At 38.0% G+C, this 15,703-nt stretch overlaps 1 protein-coding gene across 1 annotated transcript in view; it reads right to left on the reverse strand.

Moving 5' to 3' along the window:
- The window catches only part of LOC102686985 (regulator of G-protein signaling 3-like), a 183,414-nt gene that overhangs the window by 86,616 nt on the left and 81,095 nt on the right, over positions 1-15,703 (reverse strand). Inside the window, exon 11 of the mRNA XM_069183310.1 lies at positions 1,530-1,597. Within this exon, the coding sequence (XP_069039411.1) occupies positions 1,530-1,597 (68 nt within the window). The remainder of the gene's footprint in view (positions 1-1,529; positions 1,598-15,703) is intronic.

A 15,703-nucleotide genomic window follows, 5' to 3' on the forward strand; every position in this document is an offset into this window, starting at 1 on the left:
AGCGTGCATCAGACATCTCATCTCAGCTAGCTGGGGCTCTGCTGTGTAACCGTCTCTCCAGTGCAGGTTTAAGCAAGCCTAAGCCCAGTTTTCCCAATGTGGACAGACTTCCCACGTGCGGCACTATGACTACAGCTGACCCGTAAAGAAAGCTGGGGGTGCTTATCTTCCTGTTTGACTATTTGAAGTATTGAGGTATTTGAAGGGTATGAGTCCTCCAAACGAGTAGTTTGATTAATATTGTACTTGAGGATGTGCAATGGAAAGGAGTACAAAGTATAAATGTACTTATTTTTACAACAAAAGGTTTCTCCAGCTGCATTAATAAGCTAAAAGGTCAATCTCCTCAGATGCTACAGTATTTGGAAGAAATATGTACACAAAATCCATTCATTTACAACTGTATATTAACTGCACATGGGAATTACAGGTAGATGTCTGTAGCTATCCACAGTGTTTGATCTGATTATTACATGCTTTTCAAGAATGGGAAGACTGGTTTAAAAAATTGAACTAACACGAATAAATAGATATTTGATGGTTACTCACAATGCAGTAATACGAGATTATAACATCACCTTGAGGTTAGTGGAGTAAATTACATGTTTCAAAAACAATGTGTGGAAAACACATTCCCTTGCTCATATTTGTAATCAAATGTCAGCTGTGATTTAACTAGGTTATTTGTAGATGACCTAAAACTCTAGAATATGTGGTTTAAATATTCTTAGGATTATTTTCAGGTCACATCTTCCTATAACACATGTTATATGACTTCTTTGATTTCAGAAGCAGAGAAGAAACAGACTTTTCTGTAAGATGTGAACTTTATCTTTGTCATATTGCAAAAGCCATTTTATTGAATAATGTTCCCTGCACATAAAGACAGATTTATAGAAGGAAAGGAATGAAAGTCTCTCCCAGTTTTGTGCTTGCCAAATCATGTTAAAGTATGTTGAATCACTTTCCCGATATTGAATTTCTTTAATTATCATATACTGTTACAGGAAATTATTTTGCCTTATTCCTTTTGGTTTACAGTGCTATCCTATCCCTAAAATCTGTTTCTTTCCTGATCAATCGGTCAATCACCATTTTAACAAACTCCCCCACAGTAGATTTAAACAATATTGCTTCCTCTTTTTAAGAACAGAAGAGTATTTTTAATGAATAAAACATTATAAGAAAAACTGTTGCAAAGCTTAGTATGTACACAGATGTGAATTTAAAATATGTATATGTTTTGAAAAAACATTGGAGGCTTTCAAAGCAAAAGACAGTAAGATAATGAAGAGCCTCACAAGTAGATTTAAATGGGAGATTTTTACCATTGACCAAGTGCAGAGCCATTAGTTAAATAAAAGGCTGACAACATTCCTTTTAGGCTACATGAAAACAATATAGCATATCATACAGCGCCACATGTGAAGAGAGGTTCTCTCTATTTTAAATAATTCACTTCAACATAAAGTCAGCTGTCGAGCCCAGCTTAGATGTGGCTGTTAAATGCGAAGAGAAATGTTACTCACCGTTAAGCATTGCATATTCTCTGGGCTGTTGGTCTCCGGCGCTGCCACATGGTTTGGCAGAGGAGCTTCTGCAAGAAACACAAATGAATCGATGACTGAAACACTCCTCCTTGAAAACATCTTTGCCCAATTATCCCCAAGGACAAAAATTCCCCGAGAAAAAAAACGGCTCGCCCAGGTCCGGTTCTCAGAGCGCTTGTGAACAGTGCGCTAAGCAAAGTTTTAAGGACTTAATCCGGCAGGAAGGAGAAAAGTGAGCAAAGAAACTACACTCAATTATCCCCATATCTACAAGCTTCTGTGAGGTTACCATAGTGACTACTACTAGTCCATGCTACAATGCCCTTTTAAATATTCTCATAAAGGAACCATTCAACGGCAGGACAATACCACAGCCTTCTCCGTTACATCCTTCAGCTGGAATGTCAGAAATGCCCTCCCATTTTTTTCAGACAAGATCTAATTTGTAAAAGCCCAAGACTCTAGCTTTAGAACTGCCTATTATTCAGCTATGGACCAATACACAATTTGCTGTTTACCTCAAAGAACATTATCTTAATATAATTAACCTCCGCAGAGTATAACCCATATTTTATTGATTTCTACTTGCTCAGAGAGAAAGCCGAGCATGTCACTAATAAGAAATGAGATATCCAGAGTAATCTGGCAGCATTACACTTGTTCAGGGTCTTGTACTGAAAGTTATATCACTTTTAATTAAAGGACACCAGCCGAGGAGAAAGATATGTTGGACACAGCAGCTTGTCAGGATTCTAGCTCAAAGCTTTATTTTAACACTGCTAAATTATAATGATTAAGAGACAGAAGCAGAACACTTGGCAGCACAGACTATAGCCCTGACAACAGCTAAAGAAATCCCTGTGTAAGAGATGTGGAAAGCTGTAAGAAGAAAGAGCCACAGTGCTCATGCAGTCTTGAGTCTACTTATTTTGCGGTTGGCTACAAACAGTTAGTACTTCAGGAAGAAATACACTGACGCCCACTTGACTTTCAAAAGGTCCAATAAACAGGCAGTTAAGTCTGAGAAATGTACCGTCAACCATACTGTGGTTATGCATAACAGGAACAGCCATCACTGTTACGCATATACTGTATATGAAATTAAAAAATCTTTCCTTGAAAGCAGTTATGATAATGGCCCATCAGCTTCTGCACCACTTTACGCTGTGTCATTAGCATAAAGAGTGTGAAATTACCACCTCTTGGCATTGTAGTATGTGACACTTTTTAATCAGCACTGCAGATTCAAGCATTTTTTTTCAACCACACAAGTAGTTACAGTTTCCCTGAATGATGATAGACACCGTATAATACAGTTTAAATTAAAAACTATTACAGCTGAAGAGTTCAATAGGCTTATCTATGAGGCAGAAATTTTATATTTGAAATAGGGTGGCCTCTTGGTACAGATATAAACCCTACACCCACAGCAGAGAGTTTAAAAAAAACTAAACTTTTTCCTCACATTAATTTAAAATGATCCTTTCTCAACCATGCTTTCACAGGATGAGTACTGCACAATCATGCTCCAACACAAGCTTTCAGACAATCAGCCTCATGTTCACAAGAACATAAGACATTATAATGGTAGGGTGCCATTCATCCACCTAACTGTTTTGGTTGACAATAGCTTATTGAGCTGAAGATCTCACCCAGTGATGGATTGAGAACACATCTGGAAGACACTTCGGAAAAGCAGGTTTTTAGGTCATATGGAAGATGAATTTGTGTACAATGAGAGACTTTTTGAAAGGCACCTACTGTATAACACAGTTCCTAACCTTAACCAAGGCCAAAGTGTCAGACCATTTGTGCTTGACTCCTCATCGTTATTAAAAATGTATATTAAAACATGAGGAAAACATAAAGAAACAACGTCTTTTGAAGCGCTGGAGTACAATTATGGGAATGTGTGGATAAAAAGCATGCTTGAAGATGAACGACTGGAAAAAGAAATATTTCCCTGAAGCTGAAAGTCACAGCTCTGTCAGACAGAAGCATAAAAAAGCAACGGACGGAAGAAATCGAATTCTGTTCCAGATGAATTCCCTGCACAAAAAACATGGTATTTCTGACCACAGCTTGAAGGAATTGAGACATACCACAGAATGAGTTTTATTTTCAGACCTTGCTAATTTTACACGTGTACAATTACCAAGGCTTGAGTCCTGCGCTATTCATTTGTTTCAAGTGGGCACGTCATGAACCAATAGACATCTAAATAGAAATACAAAGGTTGGTTGGTAAACACTTATCTCCGGTCCCCTCAGAACTCTACACACATTCTCTCCACTGGCAGTATTATTTTTCAAAAATGCTACAATAATATTATACCACCACAAGCAGTGCCATTCGCAAACGCCAGCTACTGTATATGGTATTTTGGATCATATTCTTGTTGTTAAAGCAGGGGTGAATGTTTGTGTTTGGAAGATTACCATAGGATTGTGCTGACACAGTCCTAAGTAACTATTATGGCTTTTCTCGTGCCCTGAAGTAAACTTAGAGAATCATATGTTAATTATGATTCTGTTGCTTTAACCAGATTTAACCACTTTAACCAGTTATCAGAGAATAATTAGTAACTGATATTTGATTGGAAAGTGTCCATGCAGGACCTCCATGACAAATATGCAAACCTAAGGTACTATATTTTTAAAAAATGGCTGAATGTATGTTTCTGAAAACCAGCCCCATGAAAAACAACCCAGAACTACGGTGGCCCAGAAGCTCAAAAGGCAAGGACATATGTGCCACAAATACAAAAAGCTATGGCCCCAATGGAAAAGGGGCGGAGAAAACTGATAAACACGGACATGCAGATCCAAAAGATTGTACGAACTAAAAAGAGCAAACGGGAAATCTGAAAATGTGGACGCGCAAATCACAAAATGCAGAAAATGCATTCTAAAATGTGTGGAAGAGCAAATAAAAAGAATCAGGAAGTGTAATCTTACAAAAGGGGACATCAACAAGTCCATGATTTGTAGTTTGTGCCACATCTTTCATATTTGCAGCGCATATGTTTTATTTGCTTCTGGTTTGCACTTCTAAGCCTCTGTACCTCCAGAATGTGCAGCTCATTTGATATCTGACAGTCACAGAAAGATTCAAAGTGGCTGAGAGGCCGGTGTCTGCACCAGCCCCTCCACCTGTCCAAAACTACCCCGAATTTTCATTTTTGCAAACTGTACAGCAAGATACAACAAGTACAGGACTTTTACAATTTTCTAGAAAAGAGAATATTCATTTCTCAATAATGGATTCGATGGATTGAATGTTTTTAGAAAGGTTTCTAGCAAAATAATGCAGTATATGTAATGATATGCAAAACATCTGTGTAATAAGTCCTAATAATAACTAAATGCATTTTGATGCTCCATATTCACATCGATTTTGTTTCAGTGGAAGTTAAAGATGCCCTAAATAACTTCATTAGCAGAAACTCAGTGAGAAGGAAAAAGCTTCATTAATAGCTAAGAAACATTTCATTTTCCTGTGTTAAAGTGTGAAGGGTGAGGACTGGTGGCAGGGACGTGCTTTGTTAATGTCACTATATTTGAATATGAGCACACCTACTGTACTAATGTTGAAAACCCACTGGCTATTCTTGTGTCTTATGTTAGTACCACAAGTCTCTCTATTATCACCATTAGCTAAAGTATTGTGTTTATCACAGTCTAAACAAAATACCAATACATTTTCAGGTCTCAAACGTTCTGCCATACTAATTTTCAAGCTGTAGTAATCGCTTCCTTTACATTTGAATGCTGACTGTTGCTTAATTCAAGAATATTATTGTACACCTTTTGGATTTTGAGCTGGTCAAATTGTCCTTTAGCAAACACTGTTTAACCTCTACATCACAAATCAACATCTCAACCATGTTCAAATAAGAACTTAAAAAAACACCATACACAAAACAGAGCAGACTCAAATGCGTCAGTTTTGGTAACTTGGCTTTTGGCCTCGTGAATTATTTACATATGCTTGTTTAGAAAGCTGACTGATGTGGAAATGCAGTAAAAAAACAACAAACTATCCCACTGTTTGCTGAGTGGGCGCTCACTTTCTAAAAGCACGGCTCTGCATATAATGAGAGCACAAGAAACCTCTTTCTGAATCAACCAGACACACTGCCTCAGACGCTGTTTCACAACACAGCACCCTCAGCCCTGACTTTGACACACCGGGTCAAGGAGGAAAAAATGAGAACTCTCTAAGGAAAAACGAAACACAGAACAGCCCTCCTAACAGCAGTACAGTTTGCGCCTCTGTCGCTGTGCTCTTTAAGCAGGAGAGTGCTGCACTGCACACATTCAAGGACAGTGGGCTCTCCTGCCTTTTGGGTTACTTGTTCATTAATTACCTACAAATGTGTTTGCCTTCTGTTTATCAATACACAATAGCTTTGGTAATAACTGTTTTATTCTTTTTTTCCTCGTGTCAATGAAGCAGAATTTATTTTAAAAAGAAGAGAGGGGAAGAGAGATAAATGATACTGAGACAGAATCCATTCTGCACCGCAGTGCAAGCAGACATGAGTTCTGCACCTTGACCAGTACCAACTCTCTTGCACTACAACAGGAAAGCAAGGATCCCTTCCTATCAATATTGGGTAGTCTAAAAGCATCCTAAATATTAAATTGGCACTAATTTTAGTCAAACAAGATGGATAATAGTAAATGCACAGACAAGCAGAACAGACAAAGATGTTTCCATTGACAACTCACTGAAGTGAATCTGATCCATTGTGAAAAAGGTGGCGTAAGCTTTGAGCCGGGGAAAATACGAACTGGCAAAAGAAGGGGAGCTCAACTTGAAGCACCCATCACTTCTCAAAACACGCAGAAAATCACCACCTTTCGGGAGGAGAAATTCCACCCGTTTCGGTGGCAGAGCTGAAAGGAGCTGTCGCATTTAAACTGAGCCTTCGGATCGGATCAAACAAGAGGAGCCCAAAGGGCACAGAGAGCCTTTTATACAGCAGGTTCAGTACCGCACACAACAACACCCCACAAGAATCACAGCCCCCAACGAGAAATTTTAAACGTGGCGCATCACACATGCAACCGCCCTGGTCAACCATCATAGCTGAGGACAAGGCTAGTGTACAATATAAACAGATCTTGATATCTGGCGTCCTGGCCAAATATCTACCCCGGCATCCTGGCCAAATTTCTCATTGGCCCTTACCAATCATGGCCTCCTAATAATCCCCCTCTATGAATTGGCTTCATCACTCTGTTCTCCTCCTCACTGATAGCTGATGTGTGGTGAGCATTCTGGCGCACTATGGCTGCCGTCACATCATCCAGGTGGGGCTGCACACTGGTGGAGGGGAGACCCCATTACCTGTAAAGCGCTTTGAGTGGAGTGTCCAGAAAAGCGCTATATAAGTGTAAGCAACTATAATTATTATTATCTCTGAGAGCTTGCACTGCAAACTTAACAATATTCTACCAATACCACTGAGGTCAAACGACTTCCGGAAAAACACATGGCCTTTTCTTTTTCTTGCTGTGATTTTTAAATATTTGTATGTTTTATTTTATTATGAGAATACCAAGACGTGCATACACAGCACATCGGGGGAAGGTAAATTATGTTTTTCCTGAAACAGTCCATTTTGCATCCTGTATTAAAGACTTTCTGAATGTACAGTAACACAAAATATATGTTTCTGTTTTTACGGCCAAAATAAGAGTATTATGGACAAGGTGAAAAAACAAGGTAAGTAGCACTACAGAGCAGGTCCTGATCTTGAAGGATCTGTGGATGCACACTTTTTGCATTGTCTTTTTGTTTTGATTGCATTCCCACATTATCTTGATGTCGAAATAAAAATAAATGCCTAGATCATTATTATGCACAGCTTCATGTAGCTCAGAATCACTCATGTGACAGTATATACTGTATATATGCCTACTTTATGTGTGGATCACCTTGTAAATTCACTGTAATTTATAGTAATTCCTGTGCTGCTGTTTCTATATTTGCCACTTCACATATATTTGTTTCATCTGCAAAGTTAATAAGTTGGCAAACCTTAAATGACAGGCACTATCAAAAGCAGTCTTGAAATTTATATACTATATTTTTATCATGTGCTTTAGTGCTACCTAATATTCATGCTGCTTGCTTGAGGAAAAAAGAGCAAATTAAACAAAAAAATCATTTTCTAAATCAATGCTGGCTCTCTCTTAAAATGCCACTTTTTAAAGTATTCATATAAAGTAGTTATATTTTCCATATCATTTCCAGTAATAGAAGACTGATTGGTCTATAGTTTCATGGCTCACTTGTGTCCCACTTTATATGAATTGGTGTAGGCACTGTTTCCATTCTAAGAGAGAGCTGACATACAGTAGCTGATTATAGCGTCTAGTAATAACCTTCATCATTTCCTTAGTTATGGCTGGGAAAATACTATCTAGACCTGGTGATTTATTAAGACTTAGCCATCTAAGTCCATCAAGAAACCAAGTGTCAGAAATTACCTTATATTGATAGAGTTTTTTTCTAAATCAGGGGATGTTTAAGACATCTTTGATTGCACGAACCTGAAGTATTCACATATCATGTTTAGTGCATCTTTGGCATCTTCTGTTGTTAATCCTCTTTCATCTCATGGTACTTGTGTTTTTTACAGTTCTTTTACAGTTGTAATACTACTGAAATGCATTTGTATTTTTTGCTTCTGTTGCAAATTTCTTGTTCGGCTGCCTCTGGACAATTCCTTCTTCAGCTGAGCCTTTAGCTCTTAAATGCTTTTCCATCTTAGAATCGTGTACCCTTTCACAAAGATTACAAAGCAACGTTTTCCACCTAACATGTCTCTTAATATTTCAAGAAAAAAAAATTCTCCAAGGGCCCTTAAGCATAGTGACAGCTATAACAAATTTATAGCTTTATAGGTATATACCTTACATACTCCTCACTCACTTTAAAAGTATTCATGCTAGAAAAACACATGATATATAGTACTCTATATAAGCTTGAAAAGAAAGCATAGTAGAGGGTCTAATAAAAAAATCATACATAAATTAGATTTCTGCTCAAATTTGTTAAAGGTCAAAGCAGCGAAATGCCTTCAGTGGAATGCATATGTTGACATAATACACTTGAAAAGCAAAGGCACAGTTATATAATAATGGCATCGTCCAGGACTAAATTTTAAATGCTTTCAAAATAACACTGCCATTTCAAGTTAACACTGCATTCAAGTTCTGGGAGAGCTACCTTATGTCCTTCACAGATCTACTCCTATTAAAGTTTGGCATCTATGCATTTCAGAACAGGTTTTCTTTATACAGATGCACATATAATATAGAAACCACGGTTTACATTAAGAAATCAAACATTTTAAATATTGTAACAGGCAGATTTGATTACAGATAACTTTATGCTTTGAAATGGATACTTATTTTAGTGTTTCTAGTGCATTTTATCTGTTTCTTTGCATTTGGTTTCACAAACCAGGTATTTATTCACTTTTACAGTTTTGTCATGAAACATTTCCTTGAAAGTTGCGTTCAGGCAAAACCAATGATATCCCATCTCCTTCTTTTCTACTCTTGCTAGCTGTGACACTTGTAGATTCTCTACACGTTTCGGCAAGTTGAACATTTGCTTTATATAAACCACAATTTATATGAATGTATTGAATATTTCATTTCACATGGGACTGGTTCCATTATAAATGAATCATGAAGAGATTCTCTGATAGTGGTGCCTGCATTTCAAATGACTAATACATAAAACACTCAAATTGCACATGCCTAGTAGGGTATAATTATTAAGTTTTTGTTTCTGGTCCAGATTTAATTCATTCACTAATCATAACTAGAAGAGCCCGGAAAAACAGCAGTTTTGAAGAACTATCAAGATCTTAAGAAATCTAAGCTCTTTCTAGGTTTTCAAAGACTTACACTACTGTCTATGACAAAGTGTGGCATTCAGCAATTAGGAAAATTATTTGTGAGACCATCAAAACCGCATTTCCAAATTATGTTTTAATTTAAAAGATGTGGATGAGCAATCATGAACAGTTTCTAGCAACAGAATGTTTTTACACCACAATCTCTGTAACATTAACCCTAGAAGCACTTTCACCCAGAATCCCCTGTTCTGTTAAAATGTCTACTGAGCATTGAGGATACACGGCTTCCACTTTAAATAGCATCTAAAGAGAATATCCGCAGAATTAAAAAAAGTGTCTGACATGCACTGGGATGAAGTACAGATTTACCTGGCTGACTCGGCATTGAGATCACAGATGAAAACAAAAAAATAAAATCTAAAGGTAAAAGAGGGTTTACCTACAGTACACCAGTAGGAAGTCTAAAGAGATTTAAAAATTACACTATCTTCTTATGAGCAGGCCTTCAGTATGCTAAGTATGTTTCCCGCCAAGGTTTAGACAAGACAAATGGCTCCAATAAACTCTGAAGCTGAAATAGCATTATTCTTTCCGAGACACCTCTGAAAGAGCAGAACAAAAGCCACTGATCCTTGTCTTTTACTTTAGGGATCCCCACACTGGGGTGCCAACAAATCAAACGCACAATTTCAGTGTGAAAAGCTAAAGATTAATACCGAGGCACAATGTGTCTAAGTTTCCCCTCACAACCTCACCCAAGTGAGCAAGATGAGTGAAACAGCTTCCTCTCATTTACTCTCTCCTCTCTCTCATTTACTAGGGCCCTGGCAAAAATCACAGAACACAATAGCTTCCTCTGATCTATTGCAAAGGTCTCCTAAATGAAATAAAGGGCCATGGCTCACAGATTTGCGAGATATAAACAGCAAGATTCCGAATTCAGCCCTCTGTGTTACGAGTGCAATACCGTTCTTTAACACGTGAGCCAGCTGGTCAACGGCATCTACAAGTACGTCATTATTTACATTATTGAAATTACGTCATTACGTCATTATTGCGTCATAATTGAAATTATTTACAGCTGACTTCCTTATTCGTTTGCATATCAAATCTCTCTCCTCCACGTCTTCACCATCTTGAGAATGAATTTTGAGTATAGCCAAAAATGTTCATCCAACAGAATATACTCTACAGTGACCAAGGTGATTGTGCCAATCTCTCCAACCATGATTGAAAAAGGCTGTGACTCTGTAATGTAAAAAGGTCATGGTGGCTTATCAGTCATAATCCCACAGATGGCAGCTTCATGCCATTGGCCCCCCATTGACTCCAAACGTCTGAACCTCTCTGAAATGTCTGAGCTTATACCTTTACTCTCCATCAGTTCTACCTCACTCTTATTCAAAACGTCCATGTCAAGGACATGCAATAAATTACATGTCAACATTTCTGTCAAGAGAGCAGTTACAAAATTAATTTTAACATTTGGGGATAAAATCTGTATGTGGCAATTTAACAAACCAGTTTAATTGGTGTCCAATCTATACTTTATTGAACCTTTAGGACCTATTACGGTATAAAAAACATAGCTTCAGTGCTTGACAATTGTGGTATTAAACATTCGATAATATACTGAACATGTTGCAAAGGATTATTTCACCTTTCAGATAAAAGCTTGTTATCCCTACAGCAGATTCTTAATTTAGAATTCTCAACTTTGATTATTAAATGAATGTCCTCGTCGTGGCAGGAATCGTTTGAAGAAACCCTTCTCCCACTCTATTTTGTCTAGCACTGCAAAAGTATTTAATTAGATGGTTAAGAGTATGGATGATTTGAGGCTTTCATTCCTCCCATGCAGCTAGAGCTGACAGGGCACAAACCCTCTCTCTCTTTCAAATGCCTCACTTCTTCATCACTCTGTCAGTGGAACAAGAGAGTCCCTGCTGCTTTCACTGCAGGGCAGGGCGCACCAAAGGCCGTGAGAGTTCCCAGACTTGCACTGGTTTCATCTCATATCATAACGATCTGCATCGGCATGAGCCTACACCTGATCCTAGCCTTGCAACGAGGACGCCAACGTTAATATTTGCATCTGTTTTCATTAAGCAGTTTGAATATAATACTGTACGTGCTGACATATCTGACACCTGCAATAAAGGCTTGAGAAGCAATTAATCATTCCTAAATTAAATCTTATTAGCCACACTTTCTAAGTTAATCTATACTGGCTGGCGCAGTCTCTATCAGGCTATTAGAAAGGTGGATGGAAGGAGAGAAAGGAATGGAAAAAATCAGATGTTCTGTAACTGTGATAAATACTATTTGTTAAAACATTCTTGATAAAGATGGAAAACAATGTACATAAGATCACTTTATCACTTTATTGGCCATATACAACTTTTTGCATTAGGAATTTGTCTTTTCGCATAGCCCAGCTTGCTCTCCATGAGACACACAGACAGGGAGAGAAGCTTGGGGTCAGAGCGCGGGGTCAGCCATTTATACAGAGCAGTTGGGGTTAAGGGCCTTGCTCAGGGCCCCAACAGAGTAGGAATGCCTCTGCAGGCCGCGTGATTTGAACCGGCAACCTTTCAGCCACAGGCGCAGATGTAAAACGATGTCAGAAATCAATGAATAAATAGAGTCCTATGTATCCATTTTCTATCCTCTTTATCCAAATACAGGGTTGCAGGGGAGCCAGAGCCTATTCTAACAAGCAATGGGTGCAAGACAGGATACACCCTGGACAGGACACTACTCCATCACAGGGCAAATAAGCAGAGCTAAAATACTGAATTAATGGTGAGGAAATTAAGCTTGGATATATGGAAATGCTCATAAATGCTGTACAAAGCTTGTAGTTTGTACAAGATGTACCAACCACGTATCTTACATATCAACAATAAGCAGAGGTCCATCCATCTATTGTCCAACCTCTTCATCCAATATAGGTTCACGGGTGACCATTCATAACCAGTCAATGAAATACTGCTCTGCAATTGCTTGCTCCTTGCATGACAGCCAGGTGGTTCCATAAATAGACATTCTGGGAGCAAACTCAACTCAACTTTTCCATGTTGCTAAGGACAATTTGCTGCCATCCTTTATGAAATATTTGGAAGAGATCTTCAAAATAATAAGCTACTAGAAACCACATAAGACAGATGATAAACTAGACTTCTCTAATATGATTATTCTTTACTTATGAGAAATAGTCAAAGCTTTTTGGGAGGAGAGGCTGTATGTATCTTAGCAGTCTCATACATTGCCTGTGATGTTCTGAATCCAATCCCTCTTTTCACAGCTAGTCAAGGGGCCCTCACATTCTTTTACCTTAGAAAAAAGGGTTTATCTTCATTCTACTGTAAAATACATTGATGTGTTTGGAATGCTAAAAATGGGGCCGAAGGGAAACTGGAACACTGAGGCGATGAGATGAGCTGTAGGTTTAGGTGTTTACCCCAGTGAGCAGCTATGTCTCATCACACAACATCAGCCACAGTATACCATCTGACAGCATCTTTACAAATGCTGTGCACCGTGATAGCTTCTACAGTATATACTTTTATTTATTTATAAATGCATTATCAGCCACAAAGACATCAAGACAAAATCAATTTTCAAAAACTCTATTTCTGTAATAAAAAGTTTCCAAAGAAATGTCACCCAAGCCTAGTTGTGCTCCTAAACATGAAAGAGTATTCACATCTTCTCAGTCTCTGTATAGCGCCTCCGAATACAGTCACCCTATTGAAAACCTCCAGCCACCAGGCTCTTGAGAGTACAGGCTTACCTTTGCCACTATGTGATCTGCTGTTATAATGGGGAACTCAGTGTATCTAAGCTGTCAAAAAACAGATATACAACATCTCTCCTTTACCATCTCGGAGTAGGGGGAACTGTACTGAGACAGAACATGCATATTTCTAAATCCACCCTCAGGGAGCAGAAAGTACAAAGTCAGGTTTCATTAAGAATTTATAACTCTATAGAAAGTTCACACATTATGTCATGTATTTCTAATGTCTGAGAGAAGCATCATCCAACATAGGGGCTGTATACTTCCCTGTAGTGAGAGAGTACTGCACTGATGAACAGTTGTGCAGATTGCTTAAACATCCTGAGGCAACTGTGGAGTTGTAGCCATCATCTCACTGGAGGCGTTAGGAAATCCAGGTAAGAGTATGGCCCTATTGTAGTGTAGCCTCTTTTACTGACAATGGATATTTTGCATTTCAATTAGTCTCCATAACAGTATTTTATGATCTGTATATTGATGATCCCTGTTGCAGTGGCCAATGGGGTTTGTACAGTACCACATTTGATTGAAATCTTGAGAGCCCTGCTTCCTGACAGCATCCTCAAGGCCTTGTATACTTGGGTAAGGATATAAACACACAATACAGCAACATTTGCCCTTCCTACTTTATTCGCTTTGTGCGGTGCTGGTGGAACTGCCTGTGCTCAAAAGAGGTGACACACGTCTGATTAGACAAGTGTCACTGAAAGACGGCATGAACCTTTAATGAAAAGTGTCATGTCAGGCATCACTCCAGAAGTGAAAAACCTTCTGCCCTTTATTCATTCCTGAGTACGCAATGCTCTCGTGCTTGACTTGAGAAGCCCAGGCAGCTGCTCTTAATGAATCGTTACTGTACAATTTCCTTTTGCACGTCTAACCAACAAGATGTATTTTGCTTGGTTAAGAGAAAACTGTTTTGTTTGTGTGTGTGTGCGCGTGTGTGTCTCTGATGGAATTGTCAATAGGAAAGATAGGAATGACTGGACTATTGTGGTGAAATGAAAAATCATTAGAAATTCCAAAGGTAACAGATGAGGAGGGCATCTGGTCTATCTAAACCCATTTGGTAGTTAGTAGCAGAGTGATCCAAAGATCACGTCCAGTCATTTCTTAAAGAAACAACCGGATTTGGCAGCCAACCGAGGTATTGACTTCAACCACCCGGCTAAGTAGCTTGTTCAATATTCTCACAAAACTTTGAGGAAATAAATGCTTTCTGTTTCTCAATTTTAAATGCACTTCCAAATTGCCTGTGCTTGTGTCCCCTTGATTTCTGTTTTCCGGATCATTCCTAAAAAAGGTCTTATATCAGATCTTCTCTAATCTTCAGTGTTCAAGAGTAAAAATGCTACATCTGTACACGATATACAAATTCTGGACTTACTAGTGTGTGATGTAATTTTACGTAACATCCCTTGATATAAATTCTACGCGTTTAACTAGATATTCTAACATTTTTCCTTAATTGCTTCTGCATATAGTCTAGAAGATGTACAGTAAATGATGCATCAATATACAGTAAACACCTATGTTTTTCATTAGTAGTCTCTTCTAGCTTAGTGTTTCCCACTTTGTATCTATAGCTTACGTTTTAAAGAACTGCATGCAAAGTCCTGCTCAGCTACGTTAAACATCATATTCCAGATGTTTGCCCAAGCATTTTGATTAATATTTTTGGTTTGCATAAATATATTAAAAGGGCCTTTTCTATAAGGCGTGCAACCCAAAGTATTATACTGGGAAGTGGTATTTAGACATAAGTTTCAGGAAAAAATAGTGAGAAATAGTGAGAATTTTGCCACTGCTCTGCTGTTGAACCACTCTAATGAGGATTGTTTCACCTATAATATGCATTAATTTCCACATTAATGCTATGAGAAATATTGATCAGTTAGTGCTATAACTTATCAGTTAACATGCAGGGAGCCTGGAGATCTGAAATCACCAAGGTTAAAAGCTTTTTCTTGTGCCCAGAGGATGTATCAAATGCACATTACAGATGTAATATCTCAGATGTCCTTATAAAACTGTCTAATATGTTTTTAGTACATATAGATGATGTTATCATCAATGTTTAAAACTGTTCTCCTGCAGATCAGGTTTTAAATGGAAGAATCTGTATCAAAAGATGCAAGGGATGAAAAATTTATGGAAATCTGACACTAAGTAAAAGATTGTACACACCATCAGCATTATAGATCTACGATTGTTTCCTCCAGCATTTTCAAACACTATTAATTCCAATAAAAACTATTATGCATGTCCTGTTTTTAAAGAAAATACATTATCTCCTGATAAGGACCTGTGCACAAAGGTGACTCCTTGAACTAATGTCCAGAATTGAAATACTGGTGTTTGGCCAGAATACTAAAAAGCCAAACAAAAGTCAAAATGACATCAGTAAACCTAGAAAGAAATAAAAGTAATTGCTTACAACATTTTAAGCATGTGACAGATGTTTGATTA

This window comes from Lepisosteus oculatus, chromosome 24, assembly GCF_040954835.1.
Source record: "Lepisosteus oculatus isolate fLepOcu1 chromosome 24, fLepOcu1.hap2, whole genome shotgun sequence".
Classification (NCBI taxonomy): Eukaryota; Metazoa; Chordata; class Actinopteri; order Semionotiformes; family Lepisosteidae; genus Lepisosteus; species Lepisosteus oculatus.